Source organism: Cavia porcellus, unplaced genomic scaffold, assembly GCF_034190915.1.
Source record: "Cavia porcellus strain 051 isolate PalLab524CR breed Dunkin Hartley unplaced genomic scaffold, mCavPor4.1 scaffold_8, whole genome shotgun sequence".
Classification (NCBI taxonomy): Eukaryota; Metazoa; Chordata; class Mammalia; order Rodentia; family Caviidae; genus Cavia; species Cavia porcellus.
The window spans coordinates 93,313,431-93,329,442 of NW_026947491.1; the positions used below are offsets into that span (position 1 = coordinate 93,313,431).

General features: G+C 59.2%; 2 protein-coding genes across 4 annotated transcripts in view; both read left to right on the top strand.

Annotated features, from left to right (window-relative positions):
- The window catches only part of Polr3b (RNA polymerase III subunit B), an 82,226-nt gene extending 72,019 nt beyond the window's left edge, over positions 1-10,207 (top strand). For all 3 annotated transcript variants that reach the window (XM_063255500.1, XM_063255501.1, XM_063255503.1), the window contains 5 exons: positions 489-592; positions 1,067-1,233; positions 3,760-3,873; positions 5,762-5,935; positions 9,607-10,207. In XM_063255500.1, the coding sequence (XP_063111570.1) occupies positions 489-592; positions 1,067-1,233; positions 3,760-3,873; positions 5,762-5,935; positions 9,607-9,736 (689 nt within the window). In that variant the 3' untranslated portion in view covers positions 9,737-10,207. The remainder of the gene's footprint in view (positions 1-488; positions 593-1,066; positions 1,234-3,759; positions 3,874-5,761; positions 5,936-9,606) is intronic.
- A 2,220-nt stretch (positions 10,208-12,427) lies between these two features.
- LOC134477429 (uncharacterized) lies at positions 12,428-15,913 on the top strand. The gene is made up of 4 exons (XM_063255519.1): positions 12,428-13,210; positions 13,784-14,001; positions 14,574-14,934; positions 15,210-15,913. Exons 1-4 carry the CDS (start codon positions 13,122-13,124, stop codon positions 15,265-15,267), a joined length of 726 nt encoding a protein of 241 aa, XP_063111589.1. The 5' UTR covers positions 12,428-13,121; the 3' UTR covers positions 15,268-15,913.
- The last annotated feature ends 99 nt before the right edge of the window (positions 15,914-16,012 follow it).

Below are 16,012 nucleotides of genomic sequence, written 5' to 3' on the forward strand. Positions count from 1 at the left end.
TGCCCCGGACAGCAGGGGCCCCGTCAGCACCTCAGCCCCACAGGAGCACCTCTGGTCTCAGTGCTGAAAGGCACTGCGGTTTGCTGTCAGAGGGTCTGGTTCTGTGATTGGGGTGCAGGGCCCTGCAGCCCATGAGCAGCTGCCGAGGAGCAGAGTTGCTGCTGACTTCAAGCTGGTGCAGGCCCCAGGCCAGGGTGGGTGCCAATCTAGTCTCGGTGGCCGGGGAGGGCAGGCGGGCAGCCGACAGCACCACCGTTGTGTGTCTTGCAGGCCCGACGGTCTGCAGCAGTGTGCTTTTCCACAGGAGTCATTTTTGAACTGTTTGTCTGATGGAATTGTTGGAAATTGCTTTTGTTACTCATGATGGAGGCCATGGGGAGGGTTTCAGAGCAGAGGACAGAAACGGCAGCAGGGAGATCCCAAGTAAGTACCCTGTTCTTCCTTTCTGCCAGTTTGCTTTGTGTGACATAAAATCTTCTCTCCCCCAGGTGTTTGTGGCTTGATCGTCCCCCAGGAGGACATGCCGTTTTGTGACTCTGGCATCTGTCCAGACATCATAATGAACCCGCACGGCTTCCCATCGAGAATGACGGTCAGTCACCTGAGGCTGTTCAGAGCACTGCTTAGGGAAGAAAGCAAGCGCTTAGTTCAGTGATGGGGCCCTGAGCTGTGGGCAGCTCCGAGCTCCCCTCCTCCGCAGAGAACCAGGGCTTCAGCTGCACTCTGGGGTCTCCTGAGTGAGGAATTTGGCCCCCAGGGCCCCCGGCTGAGCCCTGAGTCTCCCTTTCAGTAGTCACCACCTGTCGGTCCTGGCTGTGTGGCCTTGGACAGGACGCCTGGTGTCTGCTCCTCTAGGAACTGAGGATGCGGTCGGAGTGAACTCCAGGGGTCTCGAGGTAGAAAATCAGATCACCTGTGTTAAACTCTTCACACAGCTCGATCAAAGCAGAGTTGCTGTTCACTTGCCACTGTTGGCCTCATCCTTTGGGGAGAGAAGGCCAAGGATTGGTGGGAAGGAGGGCTCCTGCGCCTTGGCGTGGTGCTCACCGGCTGCTCCCCGGCACAGGTGGGCAAGCTGATTGAGCTGCTGGCCGGCAAGGCGGGCGTGTTGGACGGCAGGTTCCACTATGGCACCGCATTCGGCGGGAGCAAGGTGAAGGACGTGTGTGAGGACCTCGTCCGCCACGGGTACAACTACCTGGGGAAGGACTATGTCACCTCCGGCATCACTGGGTGAGTGCGCTCCGGGCTGCTCTGTCCCGCAAGGGCTGCACCTCAAAGCGCTAGCTTCAAGGAGAAAGCTTTAGTGTCTTAGCTTTGATGCAAGAAAATCTCAAGCTGGAAGGCTGATGAGTTGAGGAACACTGTTTCCTTTGGTCACACCACCTTTTAAAAAGTGGAAAGTCGGTGTGATGGCGATGCCTCAAACCCTGTTTTGGGGAGGCTGAAGCAGAAGGATCATGAGTTTGAGGTCAGGCTGAGCAACATAAAGATTTAATTCATCAAAACGTGAGTTCTGCCTTGTAAGGAACATGCCAGTGGTGTAGACTAAGAGGATTTTCCTTGATGGTGGAATTTCCTCTGTGTCTGTGTGATGCACGGAGGTTACAGGTGCGTGGACAAGGCCTTGGCAGCCAAGGCCTGGCGTGTGCACTTGTTCAGTCAAGCACCTGATACGTCCGGAGACTGTGTATATAGCCCTGAGTGAGACACACATGGTCCCCAGCCCGTGGAGCTGGCCGTTTAGGTTTGTGACTAGACATGGGACCTGACAGGCAGGAGGCAGCTTCTCCGCGGGGCCTGACCGGAAACTCTGTGCTGCCCACTTCCTGCTTCTTTGCTCTGGGCTGCTCCTCGCTGTCAGGTGGAGAGCAGGGCACTGCCATGGCTCCGTCTCCCAACAGTGCCTAGCGCAGGGCCGGCCAGTGACGGGGAGGGACCTTAGCGTTCCCAGCCTGTGGCAGGAGAGGCTGGAGCTCCCAGAGGTGCGGGCATCCTGACAGGGTAGAAGGAGAGGTGGAGAGGAGTGCAGGAGGCCCAGGACCTCGCCCGTGCAGGGAGCTGGGAAAGGCCCCGGCCTGCCTTCGGGGAGGGAGGGTGCAGGAGGGCGGGAGCGCCCTGGTCAGTCCCTGTGGCCGTGTGGGCGAGGTGGCTCGAAACTGACTCACGTGAGGGTTTAAAGGGTCACCCTTAGGGTCTCGTGCAGCGTGGAGCTCTGGGATGTGGCACCTGCCCTATGCTCTGACGCCAGGGGAGCTCGGCTGGCTGGGTGGCTGAGGCCACACAGCTCGGCAAGAGCTGAGACAGACTCCCGCGGTGCTGTGCCAGAGGTGCCCCAGACGCCTGCTGAGCTAGTCCCGGGACCAGCGGCACAGTTTCCTCAGGTGCATGGTGCAGTGGGGACTGTGGCGACCACACTGCATGAGGGACTCCGAGCCATTTCAAAGAGCGGGCCCGTAGGGTAGCTGAAGGTCCCTCTCAAAGACAGCGGCAGTGCTGCTCAACCAGACATCATGCCAGCCGGAAAGCGTGCTGGAGCTCAGGTCTGGCGAGGGTGCTGTGCATGCGTGCTGCGCACGGCTGTTGTCTGCACCTCGGTCCACAGTGCCCCTGCACCGCTGCCAGAGTCCCCGTCTCTGCCACCATCTCCATGGTGAAGTGTGAGAGGCGCTGCCGGCTTGTTAGCTCAGAATGCCACAGCTTGTTTGTCATGAGCGTGGCTGGGAGAAGGACTGTGTGTGGCCTTGGTGGACGGAGGGGGCGCCCTGGGCTCCATTAGTCCCTTCCGGAGCAGCCATGTTACAGAGGCCTGGAAGTGCCCCTCCTGGGAACTAGCAAGGGCCTCGGGCTGGTCACCCTCTTCTTTGGACAACCCTGGCGCTCTCGCCATGGTGTCTCCCGCCCTCCAGGGTTCCCCAGGTCCGGCTTCCCTGAGCCCCAGGGGTAGCTGAGAATACCATGAGTGCAAGTGTGCAAGTGAGCAGAGCCAGCTGTGCACAGCTGCTATCCCCTGAGCCCATGGGGTCCTTTGCTGCTCCCGTCCCCTGCTGTGACCCAGCTCCTGTTCCCTGATCTTGCTCCAGACTTTAAAAAGGCTTTGTACTGTGTCCTTTCTCTTTTGGTTCTTCTATCGAAGCACCTGTGTGCCCATGTGCTTCAAATGCTCAGCACAGGTGTGCAGAATCACTGAACAAGGTGTGTCACACGCTTACGGGTGCTGGCTGCCCACACACGGGGTCAGAGGAGGCAAAGGGCTTACTCTTTTGGAGTTCGGTCCTGGTGGGGAAGACGGCAACAGCCAGAGCAGCAACACACAGCAGTCCAGCAGCAGGCGGTGCTGAGGAGGGCAGGGCCACGTGCACCCTGGTGACAGAATGTCCCAGGCAGAGGCCAGTGGGCAGGGCGTGCTGCAGTGAAGCAGCCAGTGCCTGAGAGGACAGGAAGCGAGTACAAGGCAGCAGGAGGTGATGATGTTTGTCCTCCTGGCCGTGTCACTGAGTTCTGGCGACACAGATTGTGTGCGTGGGAGCTTGGCATGGAGCGTGTGTGTGTGTGTTCATTTGTTGAGGAACAGGTGTGGGATAGGAAGACCTGGGAGGAGATGCTCTGTGCAGCCCTGGCTGAGGAGGGGGTGGCAGGAAGTGGCCTCCCTGAACTCGCACACCCTTCATGCCTGGCATAGACCTGGTGAGTCGGGACGTGCAGCAGTGGGCGCTAGCAGCTGGCTCTGACCCTCACCGCTCTGCTCCACCCCTACAGGGAGCCCTTGGAAGCCTACATCTACTTCGGACCCGTTTACTACCAGAAGCTCAAGCACATGGTTCTGGACAAGATGCACGCCCGGGCCCGTGGGCCACGCGCCGTCCTCACCAGGTGAGCACGGGCTCAGGGCCATCCGGGGAACTCGGGCCACTGCACACCTTCCGGACGCCTTGGGCAGGCTGAGGGCTCTGTGTCCCGACACATCTGGAGGCAGGGTGTCAGGCATTAAGAAAATGTGCTTGTGAGCAACACACAATTAAAACGTACTCTGCAGGCCACAGTCAGACCCGCTGCAGGCCCTGTCGCTGTGGGGAGAGGTGTCCTCCTCACACGGAGCATCGTGCCCATGTGTGTCAAGAGTCTCCTTTGCACCCTGGGGACACAGCACACACATGGTCACACGGCAGACCACATTGCTGGCATTGTTGGAGGGCAAGGCACCCGTCCTTGGGCACTCTTGTGCAGTGCAGCATCTGTTTCAGGGTATTGGTGGATTCCTGGGAAGGGGTCCACCCTTCATGTTAATTTTTTCAACAATTTTTAAAGGGGAAATCCCCAACATGTATAATAGTAGAGGACATGATACAGTCCAGCATCCTTACTGTCATGTGGTTAGCAGCTAGCAACATGCTGCCACTGCCTTTAATTTTCACACCTCCACAGTCAGCCCTCTGGACCCACAGGACACTGGCTGGCCAGCCACATAGCAGGTGTGGGGCGGAGAAGGCCATTCCCTGCTGAGCAGCGCGGGGTTCTCCCGTTGTGGTCCCTGAACTGCACAGTGCAGTGCTGTACGGGGGATGGGCACAGGCTGTGTGTGGGCTTCACACTGCTTTATCTCAGCTCCTGAGCACCCACAGGCGGCGTGGCCCCGCACTGCCCGGACCTCACCCTTGCTGCAGTCCTGAGGGCTGCCTGGAGGGTTCATGCCGTCTTAATGCCACCCTCTGCAGTAGGGCCTCGCTTCTCAGGAGCCCTGGACAGCAGCGTCCAGAGATGATTCTGGTTGTCACAGCTTGGGGGCAGGGAGGGTCAGGCAGGCATGGGACAGCCCCCCACAAGGTGCTCCCAGCTCCGTGTTTCAGTGGGGCCAGGTGGATAGGACATAGCCCTGTCTCTACTGGTCAGTACCCCCAGGGCCTAGACCGGTCACTTGGCTTCTCCTGGCTCAGTTCTGCTCACCCGTACACAGCAGACGTAACCATACCTACCCCTGGCGCTGGCGGGTAGAGAGCAGGTGCCTGCCCTAAGCGTGGCGTGGCAGCGGTGTGACACGGGCCCGAACTCGAGACAGCTGGGGGATTTTAGGCCCCGGGAGGATAACAGTGACACTTACTGACTACAAACCGAGTGGAGGCCAGCCTGAGGGGACGTAGACTCCAGGTGCTGGAGGAGGCCTGAGGGTCTAGGGCAGAGGTTCCCCAGGGAGGCCCCACGCGGGCTGGGTGGCTTTCTTCTCGGACTCCTCCCTGCGCACTCACAGCATCCAAGACCGTCTCAGAGCACCCTAAGGGGCAAAGTTGTGCCCTCCCGTTGTGCTTTGTCCGGCTTCTCCACCTTTTGCACGGGAGGCCCTGTCAGGGGCTCTTTCAGCCCCGCCCTGCACAGCGACTCCTTTACCCCTCAGGGGCCCAGCTGGAGGGCATCCCCCCAAGGGGCTTCTGCCCACAGGTGACACAGATGGTGACCCTGAAGGAGCTGTTCTGCCTGGCTTTCCTTCCAGCGAGTGATCCACAGCTTCCTGCCTCCCATTGTAACTTCTGCCCAGGATCGGAGCAGTGGCCCGACGGTGACGGTGCTGCGAGCACTGGCATTGATGGGCCTGTACACTGTGGGACTGTGCCGTTTTGATGTCATAACAGCCAGGGCTTCGTCTCCCAGGCGAGGCAGGAGGCTGAGCCCAGGGCACCCTTGCTTAGATCGAGCCCCAGCCTGCATCTGCACACTGCACGCTGCTGCTGGTTTCAGAGGTAACTGTCTTCTAACACCTGTCTCACAGGCAGCCCACTGAGGGGCGGTCCCGAGACGGAGGCCTGCGCCTTGGAGAGATGGAGCGGGACTGCCTGATCGGCTACGGAGCCAGCATGCTGCTGCTGGAGAGGCTGATGATCTCCAGCGACGCCTTCGAGGTGGACGTCTGCGGCCAGTGTGGTCTGCTGGGCTACTCCGGCTGGTAAGTGGAGCCAGCGCGGGATCGGCCTGGGCGCCAGAACCCACGCACTGCGATCTCGGTCTGTCCTGTGATCACTCGTGCACCTCCTGGCTGGCTGTCCGTCCCTCCCAAGGTCGGTACTCTGTGGCATGTTCGTCTGTCTGCCTACTGAGCCGCTCTGTGCACCACCTGAGTCTGAGCTCCCACGAAGTCCAGATCTCATTTCCTGCCATCTCGGGTGTGTTTCCTAAACGGTGCCCCGGGCCTCCCAGCAGATGCCCCCATAGATGTTAGAGTTACGGCTTGCTGCAGGGGCTCTGGAGGGAAAACTGTGTCACACTCTTATAGTAACTTCACACCCAGAGGCAACTGTGTTGCCCCAAGGCTTGGAGCAAATGATGACAGACGAAGACCCACTCACTGCATGCTGTGCCATGGCCCCTGCTTCCCCCTGGGCCTGGCGGCAGTGCTGGGCCTCTGCCTTCTGGTCTGTCCCTGTCACATCCCTTCCGACTGCCGCTTCAGTCTGGAACCAACTGCTGCTTCCTAGAGACTTCTTTCCTCAGGGATGCCCTGCACCCCGCAGGGTGACCAGGAAGTCAATGACAACAGTCGGCAGCTTGGGGCTCCGGGCGTGTTGGTCGGAGGGCAGTGCCCGCGCTGTGGCTGCGGGGTGGTGTGGCTGCAGCCCCTTTGCCATTCGGGATGGTTCCACTCTGCCTCCAGAGAACAAAAGCTCTGCTCGGGCTCATCTGAGACCCCAAGCCCTAAAGTCCCCCTGCGGGCAGCACAGCCCAACGTCCACTTCCTCTGCCTCCCTGTGGGAGGGAGGGAAGGTCTGACCGAGTCCCAGCAGGTGCTGCAGGGCGGGGGCGTCTGCCCTCGTGGCTCGCTCCCCAGCGGGGCCCTTCCGGAGTGGAGCCCTCCTTCATCCTCAAGGCTGGGGCGCAGGCGATCATTCAGGGGGTCCAGAGTGCCTGGGCCCTGCTTGCCTGCCTGCACGCCTGCCTCCAGAGGAGCCCGGCCTCTTGCCATCCTAAGCTGCCAGTTTGTTGACTAAATAAAGCAAAATCAGGTCTCAGAACAAGGGGGCTTCTTGGAACACAGTGTGCCCCTTGCTAGCTAAATGCCCAGACCTTTAGTAAATTATTCTGTGAGCCTGGTGTAGGAGGGTCGCCGAGGGCTGCTGTGGAGAAGCGGCTTCATTTTAGGAGCTCGCAGAAGAGGTGGCCACTTGCAGTCCTTTTCATGAGGGTGGGAGATGGCGACATTCTTCCAAGAAGGAGCCGTGCCCTTTCTTACAGCAAGGGGATGGGGTTTGCTTCAGTGCTGAGATGTCTGTTCGTCTTTTGAAATGCATATTGGGCTTGCTTTTCATAGTCTGGGCTGTGTAACTAAGAAAGAAAGAAAGAGAGAGAGAGAGAGAAAGAAAAGAGCATAATAGGAAGATGCCAGAAACCTAGTTCCACTAGGCTTAAATCTTCAAATTTGGCACAAGGATTTTCCAGTAACTTGCTTTGAAATGGTGGCACAAGGGAGCCATTTCATTAAAAACGGGCCACGAAACTTCGGAAACAGACTGGTTTCCTTTCCTCCTCCTCAAGTTTCCCCTCCACGGGAAGAAGGCAGGCAGTAAGCAGACTCCACAGCCCTTGGAGGACCCCTCGGCGCTGGCCCCTCGGCCCAGGGCCGCCCGCGGAGACAGTGACGTGGCTGGCTCCCGCCCGCCATCCGCTGCCCGCGTGCACCGGCCTTGCTTTGGTGTTGCCTGCGGCCCATCCAAGGCAGTGCTGGTGTGAGGTGCTCTGACAGAGGACCTGACCAGCAGACGGTTCCAGGGCTGGTCCTGTAATTAAACAGAACTGAGCACCTGCCCTCTCCCCTGCTGCCAGCAGCAAGCACCCTCCATGGCGGAGGTCTGGCTGCCCTGGGCCCAGGGCGTGAAGATGTTCCCCTGCTCCCCATGGGCACGGCTCTCCGACGGTGGCGGGCGGGCAGCGTGGGCTGGAGGAAGTCGCCCGCTAATGAGCCGCACAATGGAGGCCCCGTAATTAGAGTGCTCAGAGCCTTGGACCGGCTTTGCGGGCGCTTGAAGCGTCAGCCAAGCCCCGCAGGGCAGTGCGGGGGTTTGCACCGGCACTGTTGTCTGGAAGGCAGAAGTCACAAAAGAGAAGCCCTATTAAGATAATTAGATCACAGGAACGGTGCTCGGGCCACCCCCACGGCCTCTGTGAAGCCCAGCTGCCTCGGCTGCTTCCGTCCTGAGCATCAGTGGACCTCAGGGCGGTTCAGCTCAGGCTTCTACCTGTGGGAGCCCGGCATACCCACTGCGAGGGTAGGCGTGCATGTGGGCGATAGGTATGTGTGTGTGTACGCACACAGAGAAGGCCCGGTGACGCACACATGCGGGTGACAGGTACACGCGCGTACACATGCACGGAGATGGCGCCAGGACGTTTTCAGCTCGGAGGACTGGGAGGTGGTTAATGAGGCAGAAGGTGAACTGGCCATCCAGATCAGACGCAGCACATGTGGCCTTCTGCAGAGTTAGCTTTGAGCAGGTCACAGTGTGAGGTCCGAGGCAGGAAGTGGGCACGCATCGTGGCCAGCCCTGCCGCCTCCGGGTCTGGTCGGAGGGCGAGATGACTCCGCTCGCTCAGGACCACACTCACCTCTTGTGGCCCACACTGTCAGCGGTGGTGTCATTGGCTTCACCGGTCCTGTCTGTGGGTGAGGTGCCCCTGGTGTGGCCTCACGTGTGCCGTGACACCACACTGTGCTCTCTCTGTCCCCTCCCCAGGCCGTCCTGCCTCTGCGGGGTCGCAGCTCCATGCCCATGTTCAGCTGCGGGCTAGCTTTGCTTCCCTGAAATGAAACTTCGCTTATCTGGCTGTAAAAATCCTCGCTTAGTGTACCATAATCAGAACCCATGAAAATACAGGGAGACAATCGTGGCCAGTCCCCTTGCCCAGGTAACATGCATTTAGTTACAGCCTCCCAGGACCCAGCTGCTAAGTAGCTGTGTTCTCGCTGGGATGTGTAGACCCTCACGTGGGTGTCCCCATGAGCCTCCCGTGGTGTGTCCAACACCGCACAGCGTCCCTCTGCATCTGCGTCCTGGCCTCTCAGCTAGCGGCCAGCCAGGAGGCGTCACCTGCTGTGTGCTCTGCGCCGTGTGTCCATAAGCAGGCTGTGAGGTGCCGTCTTGGTCTGCTCTCCCGAAGGTGCCACCCCTCCCTCCCCAGGACTTCCTGGCTGTGGTCCTCGGCGAGGCCTAAGGGGAAGCAGGAGGGCGACCTGAGTGGCGCAGCACGCACACGGTCAGGGGTTGAGGTCAAGGACATTGTGCAGGGACAGCAACTTCCAGGGCTGGCGGAAATGCCACGCCCGAGGGTGACCAGGCATCTTGCCTGGGGTGACTCACATGGCAGGACCAGAGAGCTCCTTCATCAGCTTGAAAAACCAAAATCTCCTGGGTTCTGGGCGCTTTCAGAACAGCGTCCAGGCAGCGTCTGCCCAACTGCAGCAGGGACTCAAGCCAGCGCTCTGAGCGGAGGGCGGGGCACGAGGTTTGTTTCCTCCGTCACCTGCTTCCTCCGCTGGGTCCCTGTGTCCCTGTGTCCCTGTGCGGGCCAGGCCGAGGTCGGGCTGGTCGGCATCGCCCGCTCTGACGCTGCCGCCTTCGGTTCCAGGTGCCACTACTGCAAGTCGTCCTGCCACGTGTCCTCGCTGCGCATCCCCTATGCCTGCAAGCTGCTCTTCCAGGAGCTGCAGTCCATGAACATCATCCCCCGGCTGAGACTGTCCAAGTACAACGAGTGAGGCCCGGAGCCGCCCGGGAAGAGTGTCCCCGATCCGCTCCGCTCAGAGACAGGGACTGAGCCGAGGGGAGGCGTCTTGTCTTTGAGCCGACCATCCAGGTCGTGCCGGTCAGGAGCCTTGAGCCGCAAGCAGAAACGTGTCCGAGACCCGAGGGGGCGTCCATTCCCTGCGGCGGCTTCTGGCCTGCCTGCCTCTGGACGATTGGAGGGTGAATGGGTCACATGACTTTTGTCCAGGCCACTTGTGGAGCTGGCTGTGGCGGCAGGAAGATGGATAAGTGACTCCTGTGGTGCTGAGGGGCACATCTGCCGTGATGCTCACCCGTACCCACCCACCCTCGGTGATACTGATCTCGCTGAAATGTAGCAAGTATTTTCCTGCCTTGTTAAGCCAGAGCTCAGTTGCTACTGTTTGGATTTTCCCTGATCGTATCATGACACTGTATTTATTAAACATGTGAATATCATTTTATCTTTTGGATGCTTTCTCATTTTCTGTCCCTCCCATTCCTGTCAGGGTGGTTTTGCTTTGTTCATCTAACAGCTTTCCTTACCTGTTTCTGATCTGTTCCTAACTGTTGTGCCCTGAAGCCAGGGAAATATCTGTGCTGATGGTTACAGAAGCTGGAGGAGTTTCCAGTCACACTGTAGAGTTTCTCTCCCAGGCCGGTGTCACCTTGAGAAGTTCCGTAGATTATCAGCAGGTGTCTGATACCAGGAATCTTTTGCACTGTCGGAAGATGCTGAGGAACAGGCTTACCCGAGGTGACACCCTGCAAGCCACCGTCAGAGCCGTGGGCAACCTCAGGACAGTGTGTGTGGGGCCCTCTGTGGCTGGCGGCTGGGGAGCCCTGGGCAAGTGGCCCGCACCCTTGCTATGCCCAGTGTCGAGATTGTCGGCACACATGGACTCGTCCTGCTGTCCTCTGGGCCGCTGAAAAGCTCTCTCCACGGCGACCGTGGTGGCCACACAGAGTGCAGTATGGGGCGCGTGGGCTCAGAGTGTCCCACATTGGCCCTGCAGCCAGCCCCTGTGTGAAGACTCATCCCCTGTTGAGGGCATCACACCAAGGATCCGGAGAGCAGGATGTGGCTGTCGCCCAAGGCCGCACGCTCGGTGGAGGGCCCCACCGCGCGGGAGCCAGAGGAACCCACACCCACGGGCGACCATCCAGTCTAGAAGAAACCGTGGCCCCCAGCAGCCCCGGGGCAACCTGTGCCACCGCTCTGGAGGGACAGCAGGGTTTCCAGGCCCCGTCCCCTTCTGGGGGCTTTGCTTTGGTTTAATCACCAAAAGTGAAAATCCTTTTAAATTCAGATGTTACCACTGAGTGGTTATAGCTCTCATAAATAAATCTTTCAGGAAACCATCAAAGGTTGTTCTGACCACTTTGGGGTGAGCCCACCTCACCTAGGAAATTCTGCACTTCCAAGTGCAGGAGACCTGGCAAGTGCGGGAGCAGATGGAGAGACATCCTCAGGGGAGACACCTGTGCCAGGGTGACAGAGCCCGACAGGGCCCGGGCGATAGCTTGCAAAAACCAGCAGGTAGTACATTGAATAGCTGTTTGTTTCTTTTTAAAAAGTTGGCAAATTAGTCCTATCATATTTCTGCTTTTTAGAAGTATTTGTAATTTTGTGTAAAAACTACCAGCTTAATTTCCATTTCCAGTAATCATGTGCTTTTATAGTCACCTACAGAGCACATCCCCATTCAGTGCTTCTGCAGTGTTGGAGAGAACACAGGGACAAGGCAAAGGCCACTAACCCCACACCCCGAACTGGGCACGGTGGCACAGGCCGGTACCCCAGCGCTTTGGGAGAGAGGCAGGACAATCCAAGTTTGGGTCCACCTGGGCAACTTACCTAGCCCTGTCTCAAATTTAAACCGTGAGTAAGAAGGCCTAGGTTCAGTCCCCGGGGCCAAAATCTATCCTTCCTCCGTCAATCCTGTCCACACCAAACCCGCCGAGACCGCAGCCCTGTCCTGAGCTTTGGCAGAGTGGAAGAGCCCAGGAAACAGAGCCTGGCTCCTCCACATTGTCACCAGGATGCCCCTGGAAGTAAGTTCACCATGGCCTGCACAGCTGCTCTGCACCGCTCCCCTCCAGCAGCCCCATGTCACACGATCCCCAGAGGGGCGGCATGGATGGCAGCACCAGGCTCAGTGCCCACAGGCCTGGCACTCTGAGGGTGCCTCCTGGCTGCCGTCCGCCACCTTCTCACCCAGGCCTGGGCCGGAGCAGAGGTGAGTGAGGCTGCTTGTCAGGGCACCAGCCCCGCTCTGAGGACTGCGCCACCTTAACGACTGCCTTCTCCAGATAAGTCGCCCCGGATTTAGGGCTTCAGCACAGGCATTTTGAGGAGACACAGTTCTGTCCATCAGCCCCTCAAAGCCTGTGCCAGTCTTCACCGTCCTGGACTCCTGGCAGTGCCTACTATGCTAAGTGGACCCACAGTTCCATGCCCAGCAGAGGTGCAGGTGTGTGACCGTGTGTGTAAAGACGATGCTGACAGCCATGTTTGTCAGCCTGATGTAGTTTCAAGTCGGAAGTGTCCCCCAAGATACCAGGACTGGGGCTCGATCAGCCCAGTTCAGCTCTGGGGCCTAGACTGGATCGTGAGGGTCTTGACTCACAGTGGACTAACCCACAGGTGAACTCGGCTAAACGGGTGCTGGGAGGTGGGCCTTGCCAGGGAGTGCTCTTAGGTCACGGGGGTTGTGACCCTGGCACCTCCCTCTCCGGCTCCTCGCTTTCTCTCTGCTTCCTGGCCCCCGTGAGGCGAGCAGTCTCGCCCCACCTTGCCCTCCCTTGTGAGGTTTTGTTGGGGAAAGGTGATTAATACAAAGCCTCAGCTGTAGTACCCCCACCCATTAACGACAGGGTGCACCAGGTGTGTCCCCTGGAAACCATTCACTGCTGCGCGGGGATCACAGGAAATCTCTTCACTGGAATCCCAGACCAGAAGGAAGGGCAGCCCGGAAGGAGACGGACTGTATGGGTCCCTTCCTGCTCAACACTGATCTGAGGCGCAGGAACTGGGAAGGGCACCCAGGGTGGGGTTCTGGTGCTGGTTCAGGACCCGAGTGTCGGGAGGGGAGTGAACTCACTGAGCTGGCACAGCCAGGGTTTTCGATTGTCTGAGCTGGTGTGACGCATCCGTGGGTGTTGCAGGGCCAGGGGTGACCGGGGGGGAGTGAGGCTCCCCCTGGCAGGCGCTGCCCCGGAACAGCGACTCGCCCTGCTCTTCCCGTGTGCCGTCTCTGGGACAGAAAACTCACGGTAGCAGTGCTAGAGCTCTCCGTAAGATGACACGAGGGACGCGTCCAGAGGGCCTAGCACCCCGCCTGGCACAAGGCAGGCGTTGACAGATGTCACCGTTCCATGGGTCCCAACAGTCACCATGCCACACCCTCGACGCCAGCCCTGCCACATCGAGAGGGCTGGATGGGGTCAGAGTGGGGCAGACAAAGGTGAGTTCTGGGACACAGTGAGGCCACCGTCTGCGTGGTGACAGGAGGGAGCGGCCAGAGGGCCGCCTCCTGAACCATGTTTACACTGACATCAAAGCGGCGCCTGTGGGCTGCACAAGAGCCCAGCGTGCCTCACCAGCCCCGGGTTGGGTCGGGTCGGGTCCCCAAGCGCTTCCATGTGCGGAGAGGCTTTAAAGGGAACAGAGCCCTTGATTGGGCACTGCAGAGTGGGATAGCTTTCAGCTGCGGGATCTGCGGTAATGAGGGGGCCCCGGCCCCCCGCCCGTGCTTAGCGCCTGCAGCCGGGCCCACTCCTCCCAGCCCTGCACGGAGTCTCGGAGACCTGCGAGTAATTCCACTGCCTGACGGATGGATGGTCAGAAAAGCGGCCATAAAACTAGCACCTCTTCACCCTCCGTATTCACTCCATATGTGTCTCGGAGACTGTGGGCTGCATTTCTGGACTGAAAGTGGGCTGGGCTTGGTGGAGAGTGAAATCCCACTTCAAACGGGGTTCTGGGGGTGCAGTCGGTGGTGTCTGCTCCCCATCCCAGGCCACTGGTTTGATTTCAGACACAGCTCCAGAAGCAACTCAGAACTTTGCTTGGGCAAATCAAATCTGGGGTCGGGGTGTCAGCAGGAAGCTTCAGAGCCGCTGGAGTTCATGCTTGTGCTCAGGAGTCCCGCAGCTCACAGGACAGAGGTTCATGGCCTCTCAAGGTCCAGTACCAGCTGTCCTCCGCACAGCAGAAGCTTTGCCAGGTCCACTCCGGCCATCGCTGTGCATGCAGGTGGGCATTCGAGTGAAATCCTGGGCACTGGGTGTGGGGTGAATTTTGCCCACGTCCCCGAATGTAACAGGTGGCGCAGGAGCCTGGCGAATTTGCCTCCAGATGGTGGCTCCTAACATTGTGCCTGAAGCCCGGATGACGATGCCTTCGTGGCCGAGGGGTGGAATGGTCGTGGTCTCTGCCACAGCAGGGTCACTGACTCAGCCTGGTGTTTGTGACCAGAGGTTCTCAAAGTGGCCCTGGGCAGCCTCAGTGGCACTTGAACATTTCTGGGCCCTGCCTGAATCTGTAGAGGCGGCCTGGCCCCCAGCCATATCTAGCAGCCCTCAGGGCAGTTCCAGTGGTGTTAGCCACAGGACAGCTTTCGGTCCTCAGTCTCCCAGCCTTTGGATCTTTGGGGTGCCAGAGCCTCCCACCCCGGGCCTGGCCGCCTACTGTGCTTCCTCTTCGCTAGGCACAGCCTGCCCTGCCCCAGCAAGTCCTGGGACCCCTTTCCTAGTCTGTCCCAGCCAGGACAGCTCTTCCAGGCCAGCTCAGTGTCTGACAGTTGGCCCCGCCCTTCCCGCTTCCAGGACCAGCCCACTGCCTTGGGGGTCCCCATGGCCTCTCCCTCTGTGGAGCAACCAGTCAGTGGGGTTCCAGGTGCAGCATGGCCTCGCCAGGGCCTCAGTCAACACTGCCACCCGCCCGGGAGCCCCGACCAGTGGGCACAGGAGGACAGCGCCGGCCCTCCGTGCTCCGCGCAGGTGGTGCTGCAGCTCCTGGTGGCCCGAGGTGTCCCAGCCAGCAGACCTCCCTCCCCTCAGGGGACCTGGCCCTTAGGGTTGCTGTTCCGGATCATCCAGCGGCTGTGCTGACCACTGTCCACAGGAACAGATGGAAGCCTCTGCTTGGGCTTTGTGGGACCTGTTCCAGTGGCCTCAGACGCAGCAGGTAGGTTTGCATGCTGGACACTGGTGTTAAATGATGTGCTTCAGAATAAAAGCACAGTGTACTTTATTTGCTGATAACTAATCTTTTTTTTTTCTTTTGGTCTTTTTGAGACAGGGTCTCACTATGTGGTTCTGGCTGGCCTTGGGCTCACTTTGTAGCCTAGGCTGGTGCTGAACTCACAACGATCCTCCTGCTCAGCCTCCTGATCTTACTTTGTATCTATAGTGTTATTTCCATTTTTGTTCACATTTATGCTCAACCTGCTTCTTTTCTAGATCCAGCACCTATTTTTTAACTTTCATCAAACACTTGCGTTCATCATTTACCAAATGAACCCTGAGCTTTGAGCTGCCTGCCAGCTTCCTGCTGTGGGGCCAGCATGGTTCCCCAACACCAGGGAAGTGGCCCTGGGGAGCCTGTGAGCTCATGGCCCCAGGCTGTGGCTACAGCATCTCACTAGTCTGCAAAGGCCTTCTTCCATCTGTCGGGACGAGGAGGACATGAGCACAGGTGGGGACCTCACCTGCACCGCCTGCAGGAGAGCGTTCCCTTTCCCTGGTCTTACACTACAAACATCTAGGACGCGAGACAGGCACGGCTCTGGTGGAGCAGATGCTGCAGCACTTAGAGGAATTCGGGACGCAAGGACGCGTTCCTGTGCTTCGTCCATGCCCGAGTCCCCTAACCCCGACCACTGCTGCAGGCAGGCCCTGTGCCGAGCCTCAGTTTGCCTCCGATCTGAGCACCGGCCTGGACCAGCTGAAAGCCGCGGGCTGGGAGCAGGGTTGGGCGGTGACCAGAGCAAGAGCTCCGCAGCCGGCCGGCCGGTCTAGCGCCACTGGCCCGGCTGGGAGGGTGCAGGTGGGTTACTCGCCTGTGTCCTCGCCCGGAAACACGATAACAGTGCTTCCTGATGGAGTGACTGAATTAACTGTGAGCCACACAGCGCACAACCTCGTGATGAACAGGTGTGGCCTCCCTAAAATGGTCGGTTTACCAGCCTTCTGCAGTAGCCCTGCCTCGCTTTCTAACCTGTCTGAATCAGCTAGACCTGATTTTACTTCCTTTAGCTAAATGG